The 20,666-nt window shown below is 45.8% G+C and overlaps 1 protein-coding gene across 7 annotated transcripts in view; it reads right to left on the reverse strand.

Annotated features, from left to right (window-relative positions):
• ACIN1 (apoptotic chromatin condensation inducer 1) overlaps positions 1-20,666 on the reverse strand; it is a 33,950-nt gene that overhangs the window by 1,027 nt on the left and 12,257 nt on the right. For 2 of the 7 annotated variants that reach the window (XM_019429429.2, XM_019429427.2), the window contains 13 exons: positions 17,954-19,213; positions 17,237-17,452; positions 16,621-16,736; positions 8,606-8,747; positions 5,122-5,164; positions 4,120-4,253; positions 3,870-4,022; positions 3,222-3,363; positions 2,754-2,899; positions 2,256-2,363; positions 2,009-2,116; positions 1,448-1,772; positions 1,246-1,346 (listed from right to left, as the gene is read on the reverse strand). In XM_019429429.2, the coding sequence (XP_019284974.1) occupies positions 1,246-1,346; positions 1,448-1,772; positions 2,009-2,116; positions 2,256-2,363; positions 2,754-2,899; positions 3,222-3,363; positions 3,870-4,022; positions 4,120-4,253; positions 5,122-5,164; positions 8,606-8,747; positions 16,621-16,736; positions 17,237-17,452; positions 17,954-19,213 (2,994 nt within the window). Of the gene's footprint in view, positions 1-1,245; positions 1,347-1,447; positions 1,773-2,008; positions 2,117-2,255; positions 2,364-2,753; positions 2,900-3,221; positions 3,364-3,869; positions 4,023-4,119; positions 4,254-5,121; positions 5,165-8,605; positions 8,748-10,557; positions 10,843-16,620; positions 16,737-17,236; positions 17,453-17,953; positions 19,214-20,666 lie in introns of those variants that run through there. The other 5 variants (XM_019429428.2, XM_053889264.1, XM_053889265.1 and 2 more) reach the window with 5 other exon arrangements.

Below are 20,666 nucleotides of genomic sequence, written 5' to 3' on the forward strand. Positions count from 1 at the left end.
GGACCCTGCCCTCCTAGCTCAGGGTCACTGTCAGCTCTGCTGTTAAGCAAGAAGTGTCAGCAATCACATCTCTTTGTCTTGGGGTCCTAATCCCTCCAAGTTTTTACCTTTTATACCCACAACAGGTAGTGGCACCAGTCATGCCTGGCCTCTGGTATTTCCCTAGCTACCTAGATGTGAACAAACCACTTTTCTGTTTAGTTGAGTAATATCAGCCTCAAATTCCCAAAAGGCCCATCACGAAGAAACTTAAATTTAAAAAGCAAAAAATCCAAGTAACAAACAAACAAACAAGTAAAAAGCAAAAAATCCTAGTGGTGCTTGGCTGGTTCAGTCAGAAGAGCATGCAACTCTTGATCCTGGGGTTGTGAGATGGAGCCCCACACGGGGTGTAGGAATCACTTAAATAGATAATTAAAAAAAAAAATGTTCTTAATTTTTTTATTTTTGAGAGAGAGAGAGAGAGAGCACACAAGCAGGGCAGGGGTGGGGGCGGAGGGGGACAAAGGATCCAAAGTGGGCTGTGCGCTGACAGCAGTGAGCCCAACGTGGGGGCTTGAAACTCTTGAACTGTGACATCATGACCTGAGCTGAAGTCAGACATGGAACCAACCGAGCCACCCAGGTGCCCAAAATAAATAAATAATTAAAAAAAAAAAAAAAAAAAAAAAGTCCTAGAAATAAAAAAGCAGAGAAGTGGACGAATCTAGAAAACGGATTTCTTGGGGTGCCTGGGTGGCTCAGTCGGTTAAGCGTCCGACTTCGGCTCAGGTCATGATCTCGTGGTCTGTGAGTTCGAGCCCAGCGTCAGGCTCTGGGCTGACGGCTCAGAGCCTGGAGCCTGCTTCCGATTCTGTGTCTCCCTCTCTCTCTGCCCCTCCCCTGTTCATGCTCTGTCTCTCTCTGTCTCAAAAATAAATAAATGTTAAAAAAAAAAAATTTTTTTTAAAAGAAAATGGATTTCTTGGCTAACCAAAATCAATTTCCAAGAGGCATGGCTGACACAACTATATAAACCCAGTTCCTGTCTTTGTGTCAACCTTTTACCCTCTTGGGTTTGGCTTCTCTGTGGCATACTTGGCACGTGGTTCTTAAAACTACCTCTTTCTGTGATGCTTAGTTTCTCCCCTTACTATCCTAAGCCAACACCTGGGCCTACTCAACCCTCTAGTCACGTGACTCTCTCCGCAGACTGCCGGCAAGACTGGGTGCTACTCTCAGTGGAGCAGGAAGGTGAGCACTCACCTGGCTGTCAGTCAGCGGGAGCCAATAGATGCAGGGAGCTGCCTTGGTTTTACGGAAAAGGTCATCCAGCAGCTTGGCAGGTGGTTCCTCCTGAGCTTTCTCTGAAGTGGAAGAAAGCAAGTCAGACTTTATGCCTCTGACCCTGTGTCCCATCCCATTTGGACCCCTACTAACGGGTGTGTATGCCCCCACCACTAAGTACCTTTCTTCTCACTCTTCTTTTCTTTAGACTTCGCACGTTCCTTGCGGCGGCGGTCACGGGACCGTGATCGGGAGCGGGGCCCTTCTCGAACTTTGTCCCGATCCCATTCACGCTCTGATCGAGTTCGCTCCCGCCGCTCCATTTCCCGTTCCCGCTCTGCCCACTGTTCCCGCACCGCCCTCTCCTGCTCCCGCTGTTCTGCCCGGGGATGCTGTGGTGGCTGGGCTGGGGGTGGGGGCGGGGGGTGCAGGGGCCGTGGTACCCCCTGCTCCTCTGTCTTAGTTTCAGAGGGACGGTCCACCAAGAGGCCCCGGTGATAATCCAGCTGTGGGTAGAGGAGGGACAAGGACAGTCAGGATGGAGATGATATCACTCCCACTGAAGGAGCCCAGGTACCAGGGCATACAGATTTTGGAGGCCCATGGTTCAACTAAAGGAACCAAGGGGGAGGGAGAAGAGGGAGAAGGAATCTCAATGACTGCAGGTTTGGCCAGGATCTCAGCTGGTTTCTAGCAGATAATGGCCTCCCCTGCCCCTCCTTCCTTTCTCTAGGTTTCTTACCTCCTCTTGCTCAGCATAGTCAGCACAAAGGAATTTGGGGTTGGACTGGGGCCACTTGACCCCATGTAGAGCTGTGCGGGTGGCAACTGCTTCCTCTACTGTTGAGTACTGGTGGAGGAAGGGAGAAGGTGGAGGGTCACAACAGGCCTCAATCCCTCCCACTTGCCACAGGGCCCTCAATTCCACCCACATTAGTCACAAAAGGAAATCTATGCCACAACCTAGAGGATCAGCATCCTTTCCTCACCGTTACGAAGCAGTGAGATTTGATCTTGTCAATCCAGAAGGCCTCTTCCACCAGAGTTCCTGTCCGTCCCAACAATTCCTTTAGTTGGCCTAAAGTAAAGGGACGCACCTGCCAGCGAAAACAGAGTTTCAGAGTCTTAAAGAAAGCAAGAACAACACTGTAACTAGTATTCAGATTCCCCAAATCTCTGGCACAGGAGGACAGCTTCAAAGTCTGGGTGAGGGCAAAGGGGTCAGGAACTCTCTTGCATGGGAAGCGAAAAGAGTGGTAACACAGAGATACTATGTGCCAGGCCCTCCACAAATCCTCCAGACAAACCTTATAGGCTGATACTTTGTCCCTGTTTTTCAGGTGAGGAAACTGGTTGTGAGAGATTAAGTTCAGTTGCTCAGTGAATAACTGACAGATCTAGGAGCTGAAGCTAAGAAACAGGAACCCAAAGCTCAAACTCTTAACCACTGAACAATGTTGTGCTGTGGGGAAACAATGCCGACTCACCAAATTGGAGATGTGGACGATGTTACTGATCTTGCCCCGGGGTGGGGAGGGCACCTGAGCAGTTCGGACTGGGTCATCAATTGTAATGGAAACTCCAGACTTTTGCTGGCTAATGGAACGTCGAGTTAAGGTATCTCCTAAAGTCACTATCAAAAAGAGCACACAAACGGTTTTCAGCAGGGAGCAATGCTGGCTCTTTTACCTCTGATACGCCTTTCTTTTTTCTTATTCTCCACCACGTAGTCACTCTTCCACCTAATGTGCTGAACACCTATAATGTGCAAGGTGAAGCTCCATATTATGGAGATTGAAAGATTCTAACCTAGCTCTCATGCAGCTTAGTAACAAGGAGGCGGAAGTAAAACAGATATGCAAAATACTAAAATAAAAGGCAGAAAACATTAAATGCTTTAAAAGAGGTCCAGATAAAGTGCTCTGGGAATTCAGAGAACTGCATGCTTCACCTACCTTTCTTTACTTCGTGCTCCACAGGAGGGGGCAAGGCCACCTCTACTGAAACCTGGGGAGGTATAGGGGGTTCTGCTTCCGACTCCTTCTCTTCTTCCTCTTCTTCCCTCTGCCCATTCTCTTGGCCTTCGGCAGGTACTACCTGTAAGTATCAGACAATGGAGGAATTCTTAAACACCAAACTGGCACATTCTTTTCAATCTCTTGTTCCTAAGAGGGGTGGTACATTTAACCTAGCATGCTCTTTCAACTAGGAGAAAGATTAAGTTCTCTTCCACCAGATCCTGGGATTATTAATGGTTCAACTGTCATGAGGAAAACTAAGACACGAATGGGCAGATTTTTTCTGTATATGGCAAAATAATATTTTTAGGCCTTGTGAGTAATACAGTTTCTGTTTCAACTATTCAACACTGATGTTCTAGCACTTAAGCAGCCAGAGAGATAAGAATAAATGGGTTGGCATAGCCTTGTTCCAGTAAGACTTTATTATTACAGACAACAGGTTAGATTTGGTAGTCTGTTGATCCAAAAGGGCAATTAACCCAACCCTCTGCACAGATGGCAGATTTTCCTTCTAAAACTCCACCTTAGTTGCCTGCTCTGAGTCCACTGCCCCCTCCCGACACTGGGGTGCAGAAGCCTTACCTGGGTGACAGTCCGGCATATTTTCAGCCCCTTGTCATGTGTCCCATCGTCACCATTACGCTCTGTCTCATCCTCAGAGATTCGGGAGTCATCAGCATGAAGATCCACAATAGCCTCCTGCCCCGCCAGGGGTTTGATGTCGGGGATGAGGCTCTGGGACACAGATACCCCCCACCCCGTTACACTGGGCCCGTGTCTACTCCCACCTCAATGTGTCTCGTCCTCCCTTCCCCGGCTCCTCCCACCTCACCTTGAGTGATTCAGTGGTGATACTGATGGAGGGCTTCTTCTGTGTGGTGGCTGTGCTGGCTCCCCAACGCCGCTTCCGACCAGGCTGGCCCCCCTCTGTGTCACTGTTTCCAGCTGGCACCCCCTTGGTAGCTGCTGTCCCCAAGAAACAGGACCCAACAGTTAGATGGTCTCAGGTCCTCTGCTGGTTCACACCATAACACATACAGATAGCCTTCGACTGGAATTTCAGTAAAAGGTTAACTTAAGGAAATTTTATTTGGGCACTGGGAAACATTGCTTCAGAGTGAACAATAAAAGGACTGGAGCTACTTCCTGACAGATGAAAACTACTAATCTCTAAAGGCAATGAGGGATGGGTAACTAGGGTGGTGTGAAGTTTAAACTTTTAGTGGCAAAAATAGCTAACATACTGGAGAAGGCAGACCGAGAAGGACATATGAATACAAGAAAACACGGCTATGTGATACCAATATCTAAGTAAAGTTAAGACTGTGACATATCTAATCCTGCTTCACATTCATTTTCACACTATGATCTCATATTTAAGTTACAAAGATCTATTACGCTTTTATGGATTTAGAACTTCTTGGTGGGAAAATGTTAAAAATGTTACTGTTTGAGGTGTGAGCACTCTTAAGACTCTCTCTCAGAAGAAAATATAAACTGATAAGCATTATATGGGAATCCCTCAAACCTACTCCTGGTTCTGAGGGTTCAGATACCTGGACAAGGAAATGCATGTAGGGCTAAACAGGAAATGGTGAGACACCTCGCAGTGTGTCTCATTAGTTAAGAAAGAAATGTGACCTAGGAAAAATGACAGGGATTGTCTGAGGTTTTGAATTACAAAATGGCCAAGATGGAAATCTGCTGGGTACAGGGAGTGGGATGGGAAGAGGTGACCCAAGAATGCCATGGAGAAAGAATGGGAACCTATTTCTCTATAAACTCATTTTTATGGTTACTTTTGACCTTTATCAGGGATTGGGGCTAGACTTACAGACAACGGAGATCTTCCTCTTGAATGATTTGGGCAGCAAGCTCTGTATAGAGAAGAAAAGGGGGGGAAAAAAAAAAGAGAAAGAGACACACCCCACAGAGAGGGGGGAAGGAGGTTAGATGGGGCAGTCTTAGCATAGGCTCCAAAGACACAGAGAGAGAGAGACACAGAGACAGACAAGAGACCAAAACAGAAGCGGCAAACGGCAAAAACGAAGCAGAATCAATGCAAGTTAGAGAAAAAAATAAAATCAAACATCACAGCAGGGAAAAGTCATCTAGTCCATACCACACCTGTGTATTAGCTTAACCAGAAATAAGCTGGAAGAGGACTTCAGGAGCCTCCCAGCCCTTTAAAGGCATTGGTCATGCCCTCTTCCATGGTCTCTAGGGGTCAAGAGGACACCAAGCCCAATAAGGTATGCCCAGAACTGGGTCATCTAGTCCTCTCAGAAAACATGAGGAAACAAGGAAAACCACCTTTGGAATAACTGTCCAGCCTGACACCCACTGACACTGGCAGTGAGTCACTTGGACAGCAGACTGTTAAGACTGTCCTCACCCCTACAGGGCAGCACCAGACCCACTGGAGATGAGGCTCCCTAGTCAACTGCCGGCAGAAAGAATTTAAAGGTGCTTTTGGTACAGAAAGGTTTTTATGATGGGCAGATTGTCCCCAGGGAGCCTCAGACTTTCTAACCACTGTACAGAGCTCTAGCAGAGCCTTCCTGGTTCCTTTCAACCGGGGCTTAAGGCTTAGGGGCTCTGCCAAGGACTAGAAACTCCCAAACCTGCTTTGGAGCAAATTTCTACCCCAAACACTCAGTGGGAGAAAGACTATGGACAGAGCAAAAAGAGGAAGAGAGAGAAAAGGGGATTAGAGCATTTTGAGATTTCAGTGCTTATTTCTGGAAAAACTAAGACCTACCACCCTTCTAAAGGGTAGGGCAGGACCCTCTTGATGAAATCCCCTTTCCCCATCCACCCCCCAGCCCCGTTTGTGTCGTCTAACCAAGTCTCCTTGGTCTCCGTTAAGGGCCAGCCTGACCCCTAGCCGGGCCGCTCTCGATGGGTAAGTTAGTGAGAGGAAAAAAAAAAAAAAAAAAAAAAAAAAAAAAAGAAAAAAAAAAAAAAAAGAGGTCTTAATTAAAACAGGAAAAACATGAACCAAATAAATAAATCCAATAAAGAAATCAGAAAAATAAAGAAAAAGAAAATAATTAAAATAAAATATTAAATAAAAAGAAGAAGAAAATAAAGAAGAAAATAACTAGGAATATGACAAATGTTCCAGGTACCATCTCACACCTGGGATCTTCAGTTCAGCCAATCGCACCTCACTGTGTACTGTATCTAGTCAACCGCCGGTCCAATCAGAATGAGCCCTCCCTGCTAGGCGCTGTGCAATTGGTGGGGGGTTGGGTTGGCAAAAAAGGTGGGCGCACGGCGTGGTGGTCAGCACGGCACTGCCAGAGTCCTCCCAGGGGCGCAGGGGGGGCGGGAGGAAAACGTGTGGGGGGACGCTGCCCAGTTTCCATGATGTCAAGACAGTTCACTGGTGGTGGCCAGGCTCAGCGAGGGGTACGGGGGGAAAGGGGGCAGAGACATCAGTCCCAGCCCTGTAGGGGCATCATCTTGCAGTCCCTGATGAGATGGCCTGTGAGTAGCAGGAATAGTCCTGGCCTTTTATCGTGACAGGCAGGCAGGACCCTATGTCCACCAGTGGCAAGATGCAGCAATACCACCACCCAATACTTGGAATCCAGGTGATGACTCCAGAGTCCCTTTCTCCTCTGCCTGTAAATGGGGAGGGGGTCCTCTCACCGAGTGGGATCATGGAGCCTCTGATGAAGGCAGGCTGGGGGTAGTAGGTGGATAGCCCCAGGACCTGGCACACATTCAGCAGCAAGGTCAGAATACTTTTCTTCTGAGAGTTGTGTGTGGCATCTCCTCAGGGACTCCAGCTGAGACAGTGGTTCCAGTCAGATGGATGGATGAGGCCCTGCCTCCAGGGATGGAGGAGAAGCCGGAGCAACCAACATGCTGCCCTTCACCATGGACAACAGGGACCAAAGGAAAGTCCTTCTGATGAGCAAGTGGTGATACATGGCTGGGCTGTCATCAGCATTAAATCCCTGGGCTCAAACCCTAGACTTCTCTGCAGGGTTCCTAGTCGTCACAGCTTAAGCCGAGAGCCTCCACTTGGAATTTTACAGCATGGCACTGTGATCACAAACATTGACTCTTTAGGAGGTCTTGGTGCCCTAGATGGGGATCCCAACAGTCTGCAGCAAACAAGGCAACCCACAGTCCTCAAAAGGGTTAAGGGCATGTGGGCAGGCGCCCCAGCACTGACACAAGCTCTTCTTGGGGTGTCCCAAATAGGGAGATGATGCAAGTCCACCCCTTTCCAAATGTTTTTTGCTTTCTCAATACAAGTCTCTCCAGAACAGTGCTCTTCTTGGCCCCCTGATGTAAGCAAGGCAGGGAGGCAAAAGGGGGCCCATCACAGGATCCCATATACATGCCCCCCTCTGGCCAAGACACCTGGATAGCAGACTCGGCTCTGATTGGGCAGCTCAGTAGCAGCGGGTGGGTCCAGAGGAAGAGGCGGCATCAGCGATTGGCCAGTTGGGCAGGGTTTTATTTTACGGGCGGATTACCGTACATGAGGTACTTGGACAAAGTTTTACGGGGAAGAAGGACCTTGTAATAAATAATATTCTGCACATCAAATCACTTTCACCGGCCCCCACCCCCGCAACACACACCAAAGAAAGGCTACACACACGACAGTCCCTCCCATCCTGTTATCCCACTCCCAAACCCAGCTAACTCCTTCTCTATTACTTTAAGAGCCAAGAAGACTTCGCTGGCTCTGATGGGGGGAACCCCCTGAATTGGGTGCAGGACACAAGATAATATATATGCCAAAAAAAGGAAGTAGAGGGGTCAGAGAAATGGAGAAGGGGCCTCCGGGCTCACCCAAGTGCTGGCTTAAGTAGCTATATCTCTGCAATATGACCACTAGAGGGCAGAGGAGGAACAAAAATTCCTCAGCATGGCTGGTCAGCTGAGAACCACCACAGCCCACTAGATGGCGTTGAACTCCCACAGGCTTTTAAAAAGGAGGGAAAGCTAACAGTTACTACAGGGAGAAGCTCGAGAGGGTAGCAGGGAAAGCTGGGCCTGGGTCTTAGATAAAGGGCCATTAATCGACGTTTCCTTTCATTACAAACTTCCAACACTCTGCACTACACTACTTCCCCAACAGGGAAAGGGGAACCAATGAGCCCTGTCCCCATCACAAGGGGTCTCCCTTGCTAAACCAGCGAATTCTCCCTTGGCCCTATCCTGATCCAAGTCTGTCTAGTCCCTTCTTTTTAAAGCTATCCCACTGTGTAAGAGGGATCATCAAAGTGGTCTACTCTCTCCCCTAGGCCCGTTCTTGCCCGCCCACCCCAACAGGTGGCTTGGAAATTTACCTCTTTCTTCTCCTCATCTTCGGCACTGCCCTCTGGGCGGTCATCATTGCTGACTTGGTCTGCAATAGGCACGGGGGGTTCTGGAACCTCATTTTCAGGTCTGTTTTCACTTGTGTCCATGGTCACTTCCTCCTTCTCCTCACTGACAGTATGGGGAGAGGTACGGAGGGAAGGGCAGGAAAGAACCAAGGGGAAGAGAGAGCAAGACGTTAGGTTTTGGGTCAGGAAACCCCCATGCCTCATCACTTGGGTGGGGTTGGGAGGGCTGCTTTTCAGATCAGACTAGAGACCATGCCCCCACAGGAAAAGTGAGAAACTGTTTTCTTTGGGGAAAGAGCACAGATTGTAGCATCCACATCCACTCACTGCTCAGATAGGATAAAGGTGTGATGAGTGAGGTCAGGACTCCCAACTGTTTTTAGGTAATTCCCCAGAGTACTCTTATATGGAAAGGAGTAACATCCCTCTCTGAAACAGTCCCTCAAAAGTCATTGTGATTTGCCCACAATCCTGTGGCCTCCTTATCCCCTGGCCACAGGCATCTTTAACAAAATTGCATGAGAAGTTAAAGGAAGCTTGACTACTTAAAAACACGAGAAATAATGTCCGTGGCTGTGGCAAATGATTCCAACCTTGTGTTTATTATAATCAACTGCTTAATAAAACCTACTGACCCACAGGATCTGGAAACATCAGGAATGGAGAAATTGTGGGGCAGGGGGCTGCAGGGAAAGCAGGGCTGATGAAGGTTCAAGCTTCAACAAGGACCCTCTGTCATCCAAAAAGAAAAAGCTACAATTGCTGGAGTTTGAAAGCTCAGAGAAGAATCAGGCCACTTTTACCTGCTCAGAGGTGTAGGAATTGTTCTTATATTCGGCTTTCGCCCCGTTTCTCCCACTCCCTCATTCCAACTTCCAAGAGATAAAGAGAGCAGGCCTCCTAGTCAAGACACACCCTCCCCCCACACCATGTATCGCCTCCCCAATATTGAATCCCCCTACCCCCACTCTCAATCACACAAGTTAGCTCCCATTTCAGGCAATGAATCCCAAAGATTCACTTCAGATAACTATCATTTCCATCCCCTTTTTCTGTTTTCATCCCTAACTTCTATCTCTAACCTCACCCCCACTACCACCAAACACTGGGGTTCCCAGTGTTTGGGTTCCCCCAAATTAAGATGAGCAGGAGCCTAAGACTCAGGAGAGGGCAAACCAAGCCCCCCACCGATAACCACCACCAGAAAATTCAGCATTCCCAACGGGCTGACTGACACTCAGAGGTCAGAACAGCCTCCCCAGAGCAGGCAGGGAGGGATGCATGGGAAGGGGGAGGGGAAAATCGGAACTGTGCCCCCAGCTAACCGGCCCCCACAGAAACACGCGATTCAACTGCCTAAATCTAAAGAAAAGACTTATCCCCAAAATACCTATTTCCCACACGGAGAGGGCAAGTTGGGCCAATTAGAAATCAGGCAGGAAGGACAAAGAGGGAAAGCAGAGTGATTGAAAACAAACCAAAACGAAAGACGGAATGAAAGCCATGGGGAAGAGAAGGAAGATGAGGTGGGCTAAAGTGGTGGGGTAAAGGGATACATGGAAATGTGAGGCTCTCACCCTTCTTTGCTTTCTGATAACATGATTTTTTTTCTCCCCCTGGAAGTGCTGTTTATCCCTTTCTGGAATGGAAGAAATAACAAAAACCAAAGAAAAAAAATCCTAAAAAATTATAAAAAAAAAAAAAAAAAAACAACCAAAAAACCACAACACCTTCCTTGTCCCAAGAGCCCACCACCTCCTCCCCAGCCACCCGATCCAGAGAGAGAAAATCGAGATGCAGCAATTGGGGATCCAAAAAATGGTAAATGGAAGGGGAGGTGGTGGTGGTGGTGGTGGTGGTGAGGGGAGGCTAAAATAGATCTGGCTTTTAAGAGATAAGCGTTAAGTCCTCACGGCAAACCCCGAGTTCGGCTGGATTGGTCTCTCTGGAGAAGGAGGAGGAAGAGGGCCAGGCTGCTGGTAGTGGCTGGCTCTATTGTATTGGCGGAGCGGCGGCGATCAGCCGGAGACATGCAGGGGAGCCATCTTGCCACTTACCCAGCAGCCCGTGTGTGCGGATGGGGGAGGGCCCTGCTGCAGCAGGGGAGGGGAAAGAAAAAAGGGAGGGCGCTGAGTGAGCAAGGTTCTTATCCTCTGGCAGGCCACAGGGAGCTCACTGCTGGCTCAATAGGCCTGGCCTTTTTCCTTCTTTTCTCAGGTTACAACAGCTACCCAGGCCTATCCCCACAGGGAGAGGGTGCGCTCTCCTTGTCTTCCCAGGGGGAGGGGGAGGGGGCTGGGTGGAGAGGGCATACAAAGTTACAGCGGCTTGCTTGGAAGATTCCAGAGAATAGATGGAAGGGAAACAGCAGAGCTGGGAGTGAAAAATGATTAAAGGAAGACAACAAAGCCAAAGTTGAAAGAGACACAGAATGGAGGGTCCTGAGCAATTTTTTACGTGTCTACCTCCCCCCCATCCTAGAAGCCAGTCAGCTGTTCATGGCAGGGAGGTGGGATGAGAACTGGCACTATCCAATCACTATAGCAGCTAGCTAGCTGCTCACCCCAAGCAATGACCACGTGTTATTACTCCAACCTGTCCTTTCTCCAGGGATGGTGGGAGGAGTGGATAGCAGAGACAGTTCCTTTTTGAGTTACCAGTAGAGAGGGGGAGAGGTGTCTCTAAAGAGATGACAGACAACTTTGTTTCAAAGAGTCTTTAATAAGGTCACCCTTCCCCGGGGTCCACTGGAGCCAGAAAGGAAAAGGATAAACAGGGCAAGGGGGACCTTGGGTAGCTGTAGCACGAAGGCCACATTTTGGAGCAAGGACTCCAAGGTGAAGGCTTGAAGTAGATGAGAAACTGAAGACAGCAGTTACCTGGGGCAGGGGTAGGGGGATATCTGTTGGGCCGAAAGTGTTTGGGAACTAAACAGAAACTATTAATCATGGGCATCTTCACCAGACTACATGTGAAATAGGAAGCTGACTCTAACCATTCAAAGAAAGCACTCAGGAGATGTTCAAAAACACTGCTTTGTTGAATGCAAAGGTGCTCCTTTTGTGTCCTAGTGGCAGCAGAGGTTTAACACTAAGACAAGCTCCTGGGTGTTTAACCAAAAGCTTGGTATTATCTCATCTGTAATACCAGAGCTTTTAGCTAGGAATAAAACTTACTCCCCAATGCTTAAAATCTCATACATGCCAACCACATGCTAAAGTGGTCATGTTTACACATTACACATTTCCTTTCACTTAGTGGTCCTTGTCTGCCCAGTAAGACTGAGAGCTCTGCAGTCAAACTGGCTAGGGCCTAGTCATGGCCTGCCCCAGCTCCCATACAAGTTCTGTGGTTTTGGGCAAATCTCTGATTCTGTGTATCTCTTTCTTAATCTGTAAAGTGGGGATAACAACAATACCTATCTCATGGAAGTGTGATGAGTTCGCCCTTAAGAGTCTGGCTTGGATGACTTTTGACTCCAAGTCAAGGTAAAGATATACATAAACACATGTACATTTAATAGGTCATTATCTGATTTGATGCCACCTATGGAACTTTTTCTGAGTTTTCTCAAAGAGTAGACTGCTTTTTCTCTGACGTGAAGGTATTCGGTAGTTGGTCTGACAGGTTTTCAGCAAAGACCTCATCACTCTGTATGATAACCGCTGGTTGACTTGCCCCTCACCTCCACCTTGCAGGGTTCCTCAAGGTCAGGGGCTACATCCCTAGCCCAGGGCCTAACACAAAGAAATCCTCCATAAATATTTAAGACTGTCACTGGGGGTACCAGGAGGACATTTTAATAATTGCTTGCTGAGCGGCACCTGGGTGGCTCAGTCAGTTAAGCATCTGACTCCTGATTTCGGCTCAGGTCATGATATCATGGTTCAGAGTTCAAGCCCCATGTTGGGCTCTGCGCTAGCAGCAAGGACAACTGCTTGGGATTCTTTCTCTCTCTGCCCCTCCCCCATCCCCCAAATAAGTAAATAAACATTAAAAAAAAAAAAAATCATTGCTTGCTGAACTAAAAGTTTTCTTCCTCTTTTTTTTTTAAAGCTCTATGGGGGCGCCTGGGTGGCTCAGTCGGTTAAGCGTCCAACTTCAGCTCAGGTCACGATCTCACGGTCTGTGAGTCCGTGAGTTCGAGCCCCGCGTCCGGCTCTGGGCTGATGGCTCGGAGCCTGGAGCCTGCTTCCGGTTCTGTGTCTCCCTCTCTCTCTGCCCCTCCCCCGTTCATGCTCTGTCTCTCTCTGTCTCAAAAATAAATAAACGTTAAAAAAAAAAATTAAAAAATAAAATAAAATAAAATAAAAAAAAGCTCTATGCCCAAGGTGGGGCTCAAACTCTTGACTCCAGATCAAGAGTCACACCCTCTACTGACTGAGCCAGACAAGCTCCCCTAAGTTTTCTTCTTAAAAATTATTGTAGATGGAATTCCTACAGAAAATGTTACCTCACGAAGAATGTTAGCTTCCAACATCCTCAGATAAATGTTCCCTGTCCATCAAATGTCCTAAAATAGTTTGGGCTGCCAATATGCCTCTCCAGAAGCGGCTTCCTTGGAGAAAGAATATTTCTTTCTTGGAAATTCTATCTCGTTTTTTCAAGAATAAGAATTTTACCTGTTATCCTTGGCTTTCTTAAGACATAGTGAGTTTGTGCCATCTATTTCCCCACAAACAATTCTGTGGGATCCAAGATTCCCAAGACTTTATTTTCATAAGAAAAAGATGAATCCTTCGAATTGCCCCCCAAAGGGGCTCAATCTACTTGCAGGCCCAGTCCCAAAACCTTGTTAGCTACTTGTCAGAGCCCCATGCAGCTTTTCTTTGTAGCCCCTTTTAGACAAAAAGCATCCAGACATCTCCCTTCCCACACCAAGTTCTTGCACAAATATTTCTGATATCTTTGAAAAATCTGTGAAATTGCACGGGGGCTGGGGGTCGGAGATATCTATCTATAATTAAAGAGCACACAAAGCATTTGCAGGCCAGAAGAACCGAACTACTTGGAGACTAGTAACATATTACACAGTTCATATCAAGATTCAGAGAAACTGATGGGAAAGGAAATTTCTACAGGCATACACGTCTCAATTTTAGTTACTGTAGAACATTCATGAGCTAAAGACCTGATATGAAACTTTCTAAGAAATAACGGGATGTGACTACTCCCAGGCAGTGAGACTTAAATACATAATCCTGTAGGAGCATACTAGTTCCAAGATAACCAAGAACAGAATGATTTGGGGAGTATGTCTTTAGATCCTCATTTCTCAGTGAGCGAACGCTATTGAGAATAATACATTTTACTTTTTAAAATTATGCATCATTTGCATACTGGCACTGTAGGTCCCCTGGAGAGTAACCATTACGCTGTCACACTGGCTTAAAGGACCATTTCCTTCCTTCATACTCAGGCAAGCCAAAAGTCCAAAACTGCTATTGCCTGCAAGGGTTGTGTCCTCAGGAAGGTTGTATTCAGAAAAATTCAAGTTTGAATTAACTACTGCTGGATGATACAGCTGCCCACACGAAAGTTCTTATTTCCCCTCTATTTTTTTAATGTAAAAGAGAGTAGCATTATTTTCTGCTGTCTGAGGACATTTTTGTTATATCCATAGCAGGCAAAGATTGGATTTTGGAACATAGCCCAACCGAAATAGGACTGAGGGCTCACAAATTACTATTCCAAGCAATGACAAGATACCTTACCTCATAAATTTAGAATTCCTCAGGACACAATCAGAATGGATTTAACAAAGCACGGAAAAAGTTAGGCAATTTCTTCCAGGTGCTGAGAGGTCCATGAAGTCTTTTTTTTTTTTAACACTTTACTGAATCAACAGGCCCTAGCTCTCTTGTTGAGACACACTGGAAAACCAAGGTTAAGCCACAAATAGTCTTTTCCATTTAGCACTGCTGATCCCACTTTTAAAATTGGCCACCAGGCTGAACACTAGGACTCTAGAGGGGTGAAGGACTAGGAGGAGTGTTGTGATTCGGTTGAGCCTCCAGAAATGTAGGCAAACTTTTCTCAAAGATTCATTTATCAAATCCAATGCCAGAATAGCCTACAGGTTTTGGCCGTTGGGCATGTCTTTTTATTAGGCTGCTGAATAGACCATCTGGAAGACAGGCAGAGGGAAAGTAAGTAAAGGGGATGTGTGTGAGTTACTCCTGAGGCCAGATTGCATTTCTAATCTATAGGCTGCTCCACTGAAGCTTGCCTAGGCAACAATGGACAATCTCAGTATTTGCCCAAGGTGCCACTTGCCTATCACCTTGTTGGAATCAATGTAACTAGATTGCTTGCCTCAGTTGTAAAATGAAAGATCAAAGCCACCTTTATGTGGGGAGAAAAACTCTATATGACTCCAAGCTTCACTTGTCCCAGGCTTACATGCAAAAGTACAGAAATAAAGATGTTTCAAAATGGCATCAAGTGCCGTTTTGTAGCCAGGATCTCACAGACCAACTGAATATTAGGGCAAACAAAACCTTTTCAGAAAATTACTTGCCTCTCAAGGTGCATAGGAGGCAGTTCCTCAGGCCCAATTAGTAGCAAGTTGTCAACACCTACTTTGAAACTGCCATTACACAAAGGACATGCTGTACCCCCCCACCATGGGATGGGGTAGAGGAGGGCAGGTATTATCTCTGCTTGATGGATATGGAAGGGAAGCTGTCACCCCATTTCCTCATCGATGGTGTAGCTGGGGAATCCTGAACACCTTCCAGAATCCGCTGGGTTTTCACTTTATGGTCCTAGAAGAAAAACCCCTCTCCAAAGGATAATGTACCCATCCCCAAAGGGAAAAACAAAAACTTTTCAAAGTCGAGTGAACTTTTGACATTCAAACCAAAAAATGGCCACAAGATGGCAGCAGAGGCAAGACCATTAGACTGAACAGCAGCAAGGGTATATCCCAAGGCAAAAACTATACAGATAGAGTACGAAACTAGTATTAAAGTCATAAGGAAATGAGGTAATCAATCGCCTGCCCACCACCCTCCAAAATCTGAGGCAAGATAGTCAGTCCGAAACTCTCATAAGAGAGTAAATTATTAGACTTTTACATAAAAGGGAAAATCATACTGGTAGTATTAGTGTTAAAACGACATAAAACCAACATGGAACAACTTTAGGTCAACTGTCTACACAGGATGTTCACTAAAGCAGTACAGGATTCTTGATGTCCAAAAGCTAAGCAATCTTATTTCCACAATGCTTTGCTTTTCATTTCCCATGGGACTCTGAAGCCAGGAATTTGGGTTCAAATGCTTCTTAATTTATAGTACCTAGCTCAGAATACTGAATGATATACCTGTTCTTACCTGTATTTTTCTAAAAATAAATACAAGGAATAAAAAGTTCAAATTATATAAATGGCAAAAATCAATCCAAGGGTCTTACGGGGCCCCCAAATAAACTTCTGACTTCCTTCATGTACACTTCATATTTTGCTGTATCGTATCCAGTAAAAACTACGATGGATTATGCTTAATAAAAAGACAGCTAACAACCAGGGAAAACAGCGAAAACTCAAAAGCAAACCCCCTGTGCCTTTCTCAGTAGACTTTTGATATCCTTTATTAAACTGTGTTCCCAGGCTCAGATGTAGCTGGTAAACGTGAATTAAAGACTGAGTTAAGCTGACCTGAGTCAACTCCCTCACTGTCTTGAGTTTGGAAACCAAAGTCCCTACCGCCTGTTCCTTAAAGGACCTGACTATTTTGGTCAGAGGATCCCAGAAATGGGTTTCCTTATGCTCTAACCACCACTTTTCAGACTACCTTAAGAATTCTGGTGGCAGCTCTTAATGTGACAACTGAAACCTAGACTTTGTCCAGATAAAGCTCTGCCTTCTGTTTTAAAAGGAAACTAGGACTGCGTAGTCGAAGAACCCCAGGGAGTGAATAACTACCCCTCACTCCCAGTTCCTTATTATACCCCAGACAAGATCGATTACTTACACAGTGTGATGAATCCTTTCTGATTCTGGTAGGTGAGAAGTCTGGGTCTCTGAGGTTTGGGGCTGTGTGGCAGCTGGTGGCTCTGCCTCTTCAGCTTCACACTTCTTTGGGCTCCCCTGTCAGGACAAACATAGCAAAACAACATAGCAACGTACTTAAATCTGCTTGGTTCCTTTTCTTTAACCTGGAGCTGGTAAAAGGCAGAGCAGGACTTACACAGTAGCAGCTCCACACTTAGCCCTATATATCTTCATTATTTTAGTTTAGAAAGTGGAATGGAATGCCACTTCAAGAATTTCTATGCCAGCAATAATTTTATTAAAATTTTTTTGAGAGAACTGAGAAAAGGCTTCCTTTGGGGCAGAAAAAAAGGAGACATTCTACAGAAGTGACTCTGGGAGCCCTAGAGATGAGAACCTTGCTGCTTAGCCTCACATAGAGCTTTCATGAACCAGGGAGCCGGAACGGAGTTCAGTGGAATCTTCCATGTATCCCCAAATATCAACGTTTCTACCGAACCTTATCCAGACCAACCTTTCAGTTTTACAGCTAACACAAAAGGGAAAATCATGCCTAATCCTCCATCTCCCACTAGGGAGGGGGCATAACAGCCTACCCGCTCAGGTTGTAACCTCTGGGTCACATGCTTTTCGGCTGGCTCAGGTTGGCTTAAACGCCTCATTCGAATAGAGGATGAGGTGGAAGTCCTCTCCTTTGGCTCAAGGACCTGCAGTTGTGGCACTGGTGGAGTTGCAACCTCCTGACCAGAAGAGGGATCTTTGGTTTCAGTGTAGCTGGTGCTGCTGTCTCTGGAGACTCCAGGGCTCAGAGACTAAAGAAATGAAGCACATAAAGCAAATTATTTTATATGATTATGTATTTAGTACATCACTGAGTTTTCCAATTTCTGCTGACTCAGTTTAATGCTTTAGACCCTTCAGTCTCTTATGCTTATTCTTGTTTGAGTTAGTGATCTCTTGGACTTCCTAGAGTATTTGCCAAATTATTTATTAAGTCCCAACTAAGGTGCTGAGATGCTGGGATACTAGAATACACATGTAAAAAGGCATGTCCATGTCCTCAAGTTTACAGTCTAATGAAGGAGACGGGTAAATGATTCAACTTTGGAATCAAAGGGACTCAAAAAATGAAAAAGAACTCTAGGGATCAATGAGTTGAAAATCAGACTCAGAGATGATAGGAAAGTGACCTGGGGAGTAAAAATAGTTTTTCCCATTCCTGCCAGGAATTATAATAGGTTCTCCTGGGGTTGAAAAACACTGGAGTACAAGATAAAAAAACATCAATGCACCCAAGATTCTCCCACACTTACTTTTCTGCTGTTGCTTGACGCGGAACGGGAACGGGAACGTGACCTGGACTCTGACGTTGATCTGGAGTCCATCTCAGATCTACCACGAGGGTTGGTGTGAGTACGTGCCCGAGATCCATCTCTCTGCTTGGATCTTGGAGATGAGTGAGATTGAGAGCCTGAGCTGTCAGGAGAGCGGGATCTTGATCTAGAACTGGAGGATGAAGAGGAGGACCGGCTTGAGGATGAGTCAGCTGACTGTTTCAATCTGTGGCTTGGGAGAAGAGTATGAGAAGCCCTTCTGCCTTCCTTCTGTTCCAAAGACAGCTGTTTCAGAGATTCCTCAGTGATCCCTTTGGCCGGTGCTAATTCCTCAATTTTTAGAGGGAGTGGTTGAGCAGATTTTTCTGACTCAGTTTCAAGACCCTTCTGGGTTGAGCATTCAGCTAGTGTGCTTTTCTGAACTAGAGGCAGGACACTCTCCTCTGGCACTTTCTCTGCTAGAGATTCTGCTTTGGTGTCTGCAAGACTGGACAAAGGAGACAGGCCTCCCACCAACTGGACAGTATGCTGAGATATTAATAGCTCCCTGGCCTCAGCATCTGTATTATGAGGAGACAGCTGAATGAGGACAGGGGGAGCTGGGCCTTCCATGGGCTCTATTTCTTCTTCACTCTGGAGTTGTGTATTAGATGGTGGAGAAGATGCTTCCTTGGTAAGTAAAGGTGGGGGAGTTTCCTCCTCACTGGCATTTTGCTCTGGTTGTAGCACAAGAGGGGCCTTCTCCAGATCTTCAGTCAGTCGAGGAGGGGAAGGGGATTTTGATTTTTCCTCGAAGCCTTTTAAAATTTTTACTTCCTTTTCTTCCTCCTCAAGAGAAGAAACTGTTTTCATCTCTTTCTCCTGCTGATGTCTGGCCATATGACTTCTTCTGGCCTCCTCCTGGGACCTTGTAACTCTCCCTCCTCTCTCTAACCCCTCCTGTTCCTGGGATCTTATGGTTTGGGATCTCTCATCTATCACCTCCTCTGGTTTTGCTCTGGGTATCTCTTCCCTCTCTTCTGTTTCCTCAAACTGTTTCAGGACTGGTACATCCCTAGATTTTTGTCCCTCATCATCTTCTTCCTCTTCCTCATCTTCCTCCTCTTCCTCCTCCTCTTCTTCTTCCTCCTCCGTTTTCAAATTTCGATCTGCTCTGACCCGTAGATTTCTGGAAGGTGCCTCTTGGTCCTCTTCCTCCTCAGCAGCCTGGCTGCACTCAGAGAGTTTAGCTGCTCTTGCCTGGAAAAAAAAAAAAAAAGATAGTTATTTGTTTATTTATTTAAAGTAGGCTCCATGGCTAACCTGGGGCTCAAACTCACAACCCTGAGATTAAGAGTCACATGCTCTACCCACTAAGCCAACCAGGTGTCCTGGAAAGGAAAGATATACAATAGTTCCAAGTATATTTGCTCACTATCAACAGAGGAGAAAAGTATCTTACAAGATATACATAGGAAGGAGAAACTCAAAGACACATGTTTTCAGCAACATAAACAAGTGTCTCAGTAAACAAGCATGACTTATCGAGCTCTTACAGGCATCAAAATAGTGACCAAAAGGAATACAATAATGAAACTGCTACTAGTTTTTAGTTTCAAGCTTTAAAAATAAACTGAACATCTTTGGACGCCTGGGTGGCTCAGCTGGTTAAGTGTTGAACTTCAGCTTAGGTCATGATCTCACGGTCTGTGAGTTTGAGCCCCGCGTCCGGATGTGTTGACAGCTCAGAGTCTGGAGCCTGCTTCAGATTCTGTGATTCCCTCTCTCTCTGCCCCTCCCCTGCTCGCACTCTCTCTCAAAAATAAACAAACATTAAAAATAAATAAATAAAAATAAACTGAACATCTAGAAAGTAGCAGGGCAGGTGGGGGAACTGACGTATCATCACTTAATGTAATTATTCTTATCGTTTTGGTATATTTAATTTTTTCCCCACTATTTCTTTTACATACTCATAATTATACCACAAATATCATTTTGTATTCTGCTCACTTAATACTGTATCATATGGCTTTAAAATTTTTTTGTTTGTTTTAAAGATTTTAAGTAATCGCTACACCCAACATGGGGCTTGAACTCACAACCCCGAGATCAAGAGTCATATACTCTACCGACTGAAGACAGCCAGGTGCCCCTGGCTTTAAAGTTTTAATTAAATAACTGTATCTTTTCTAATAATGTATTTTAGAAATATAGACCAGCCTGTTAATTTTCACAATTAAATTTTAATTTTTATATATTTGCTTAATTTTATATATTTGCTTCTATGCAGATTTGCTTAGAAATCTGAACACCAGAGCAGATCTAAATTAAAAAAACCAGGGTGGCTCAGTTGGTTAAGCGTCCGACTTCAGCTCAGATCACGATCTCGCGGTCCATGAGTTCAAGCCCCGCATCAGGCTCTGTGCTGACCGCTCAGAGCCTGGAGCCTGTTTCGGATTCTGTCTCCCTCTCTCTCTGACCCTCCCCCATTCATGCTCTGTCTCTTTCTGTCTCAAAAATAAATAAATGTTAAAAAAAAAAAATTTTTTTTTAATTAAAAAAACCAAAGCAAAAAAAAAAAAAACAAAAGATAGAGACGAGAAAGAAGATAACTACAGAAATCTAAAGAGACACCAACTCTGAAAAAGTCTGAGGAAGAGAAGGAGAAGATAGCCAAAGCAATACCAAGAGGTGATAGATGTTTTAAGAG

This window comes from Panthera pardus, unplaced genomic scaffold (assembly GCF_024362965.1).
Source record: "Panthera pardus isolate Hobbes unplaced genomic scaffold, ASM2436296v1 HiC_scaffold_24, whole genome shotgun sequence".
In the NCBI taxonomy this organism is placed as follows: Eukaryota; Metazoa; Chordata; class Mammalia; order Carnivora; family Felidae; genus Panthera; species Panthera pardus.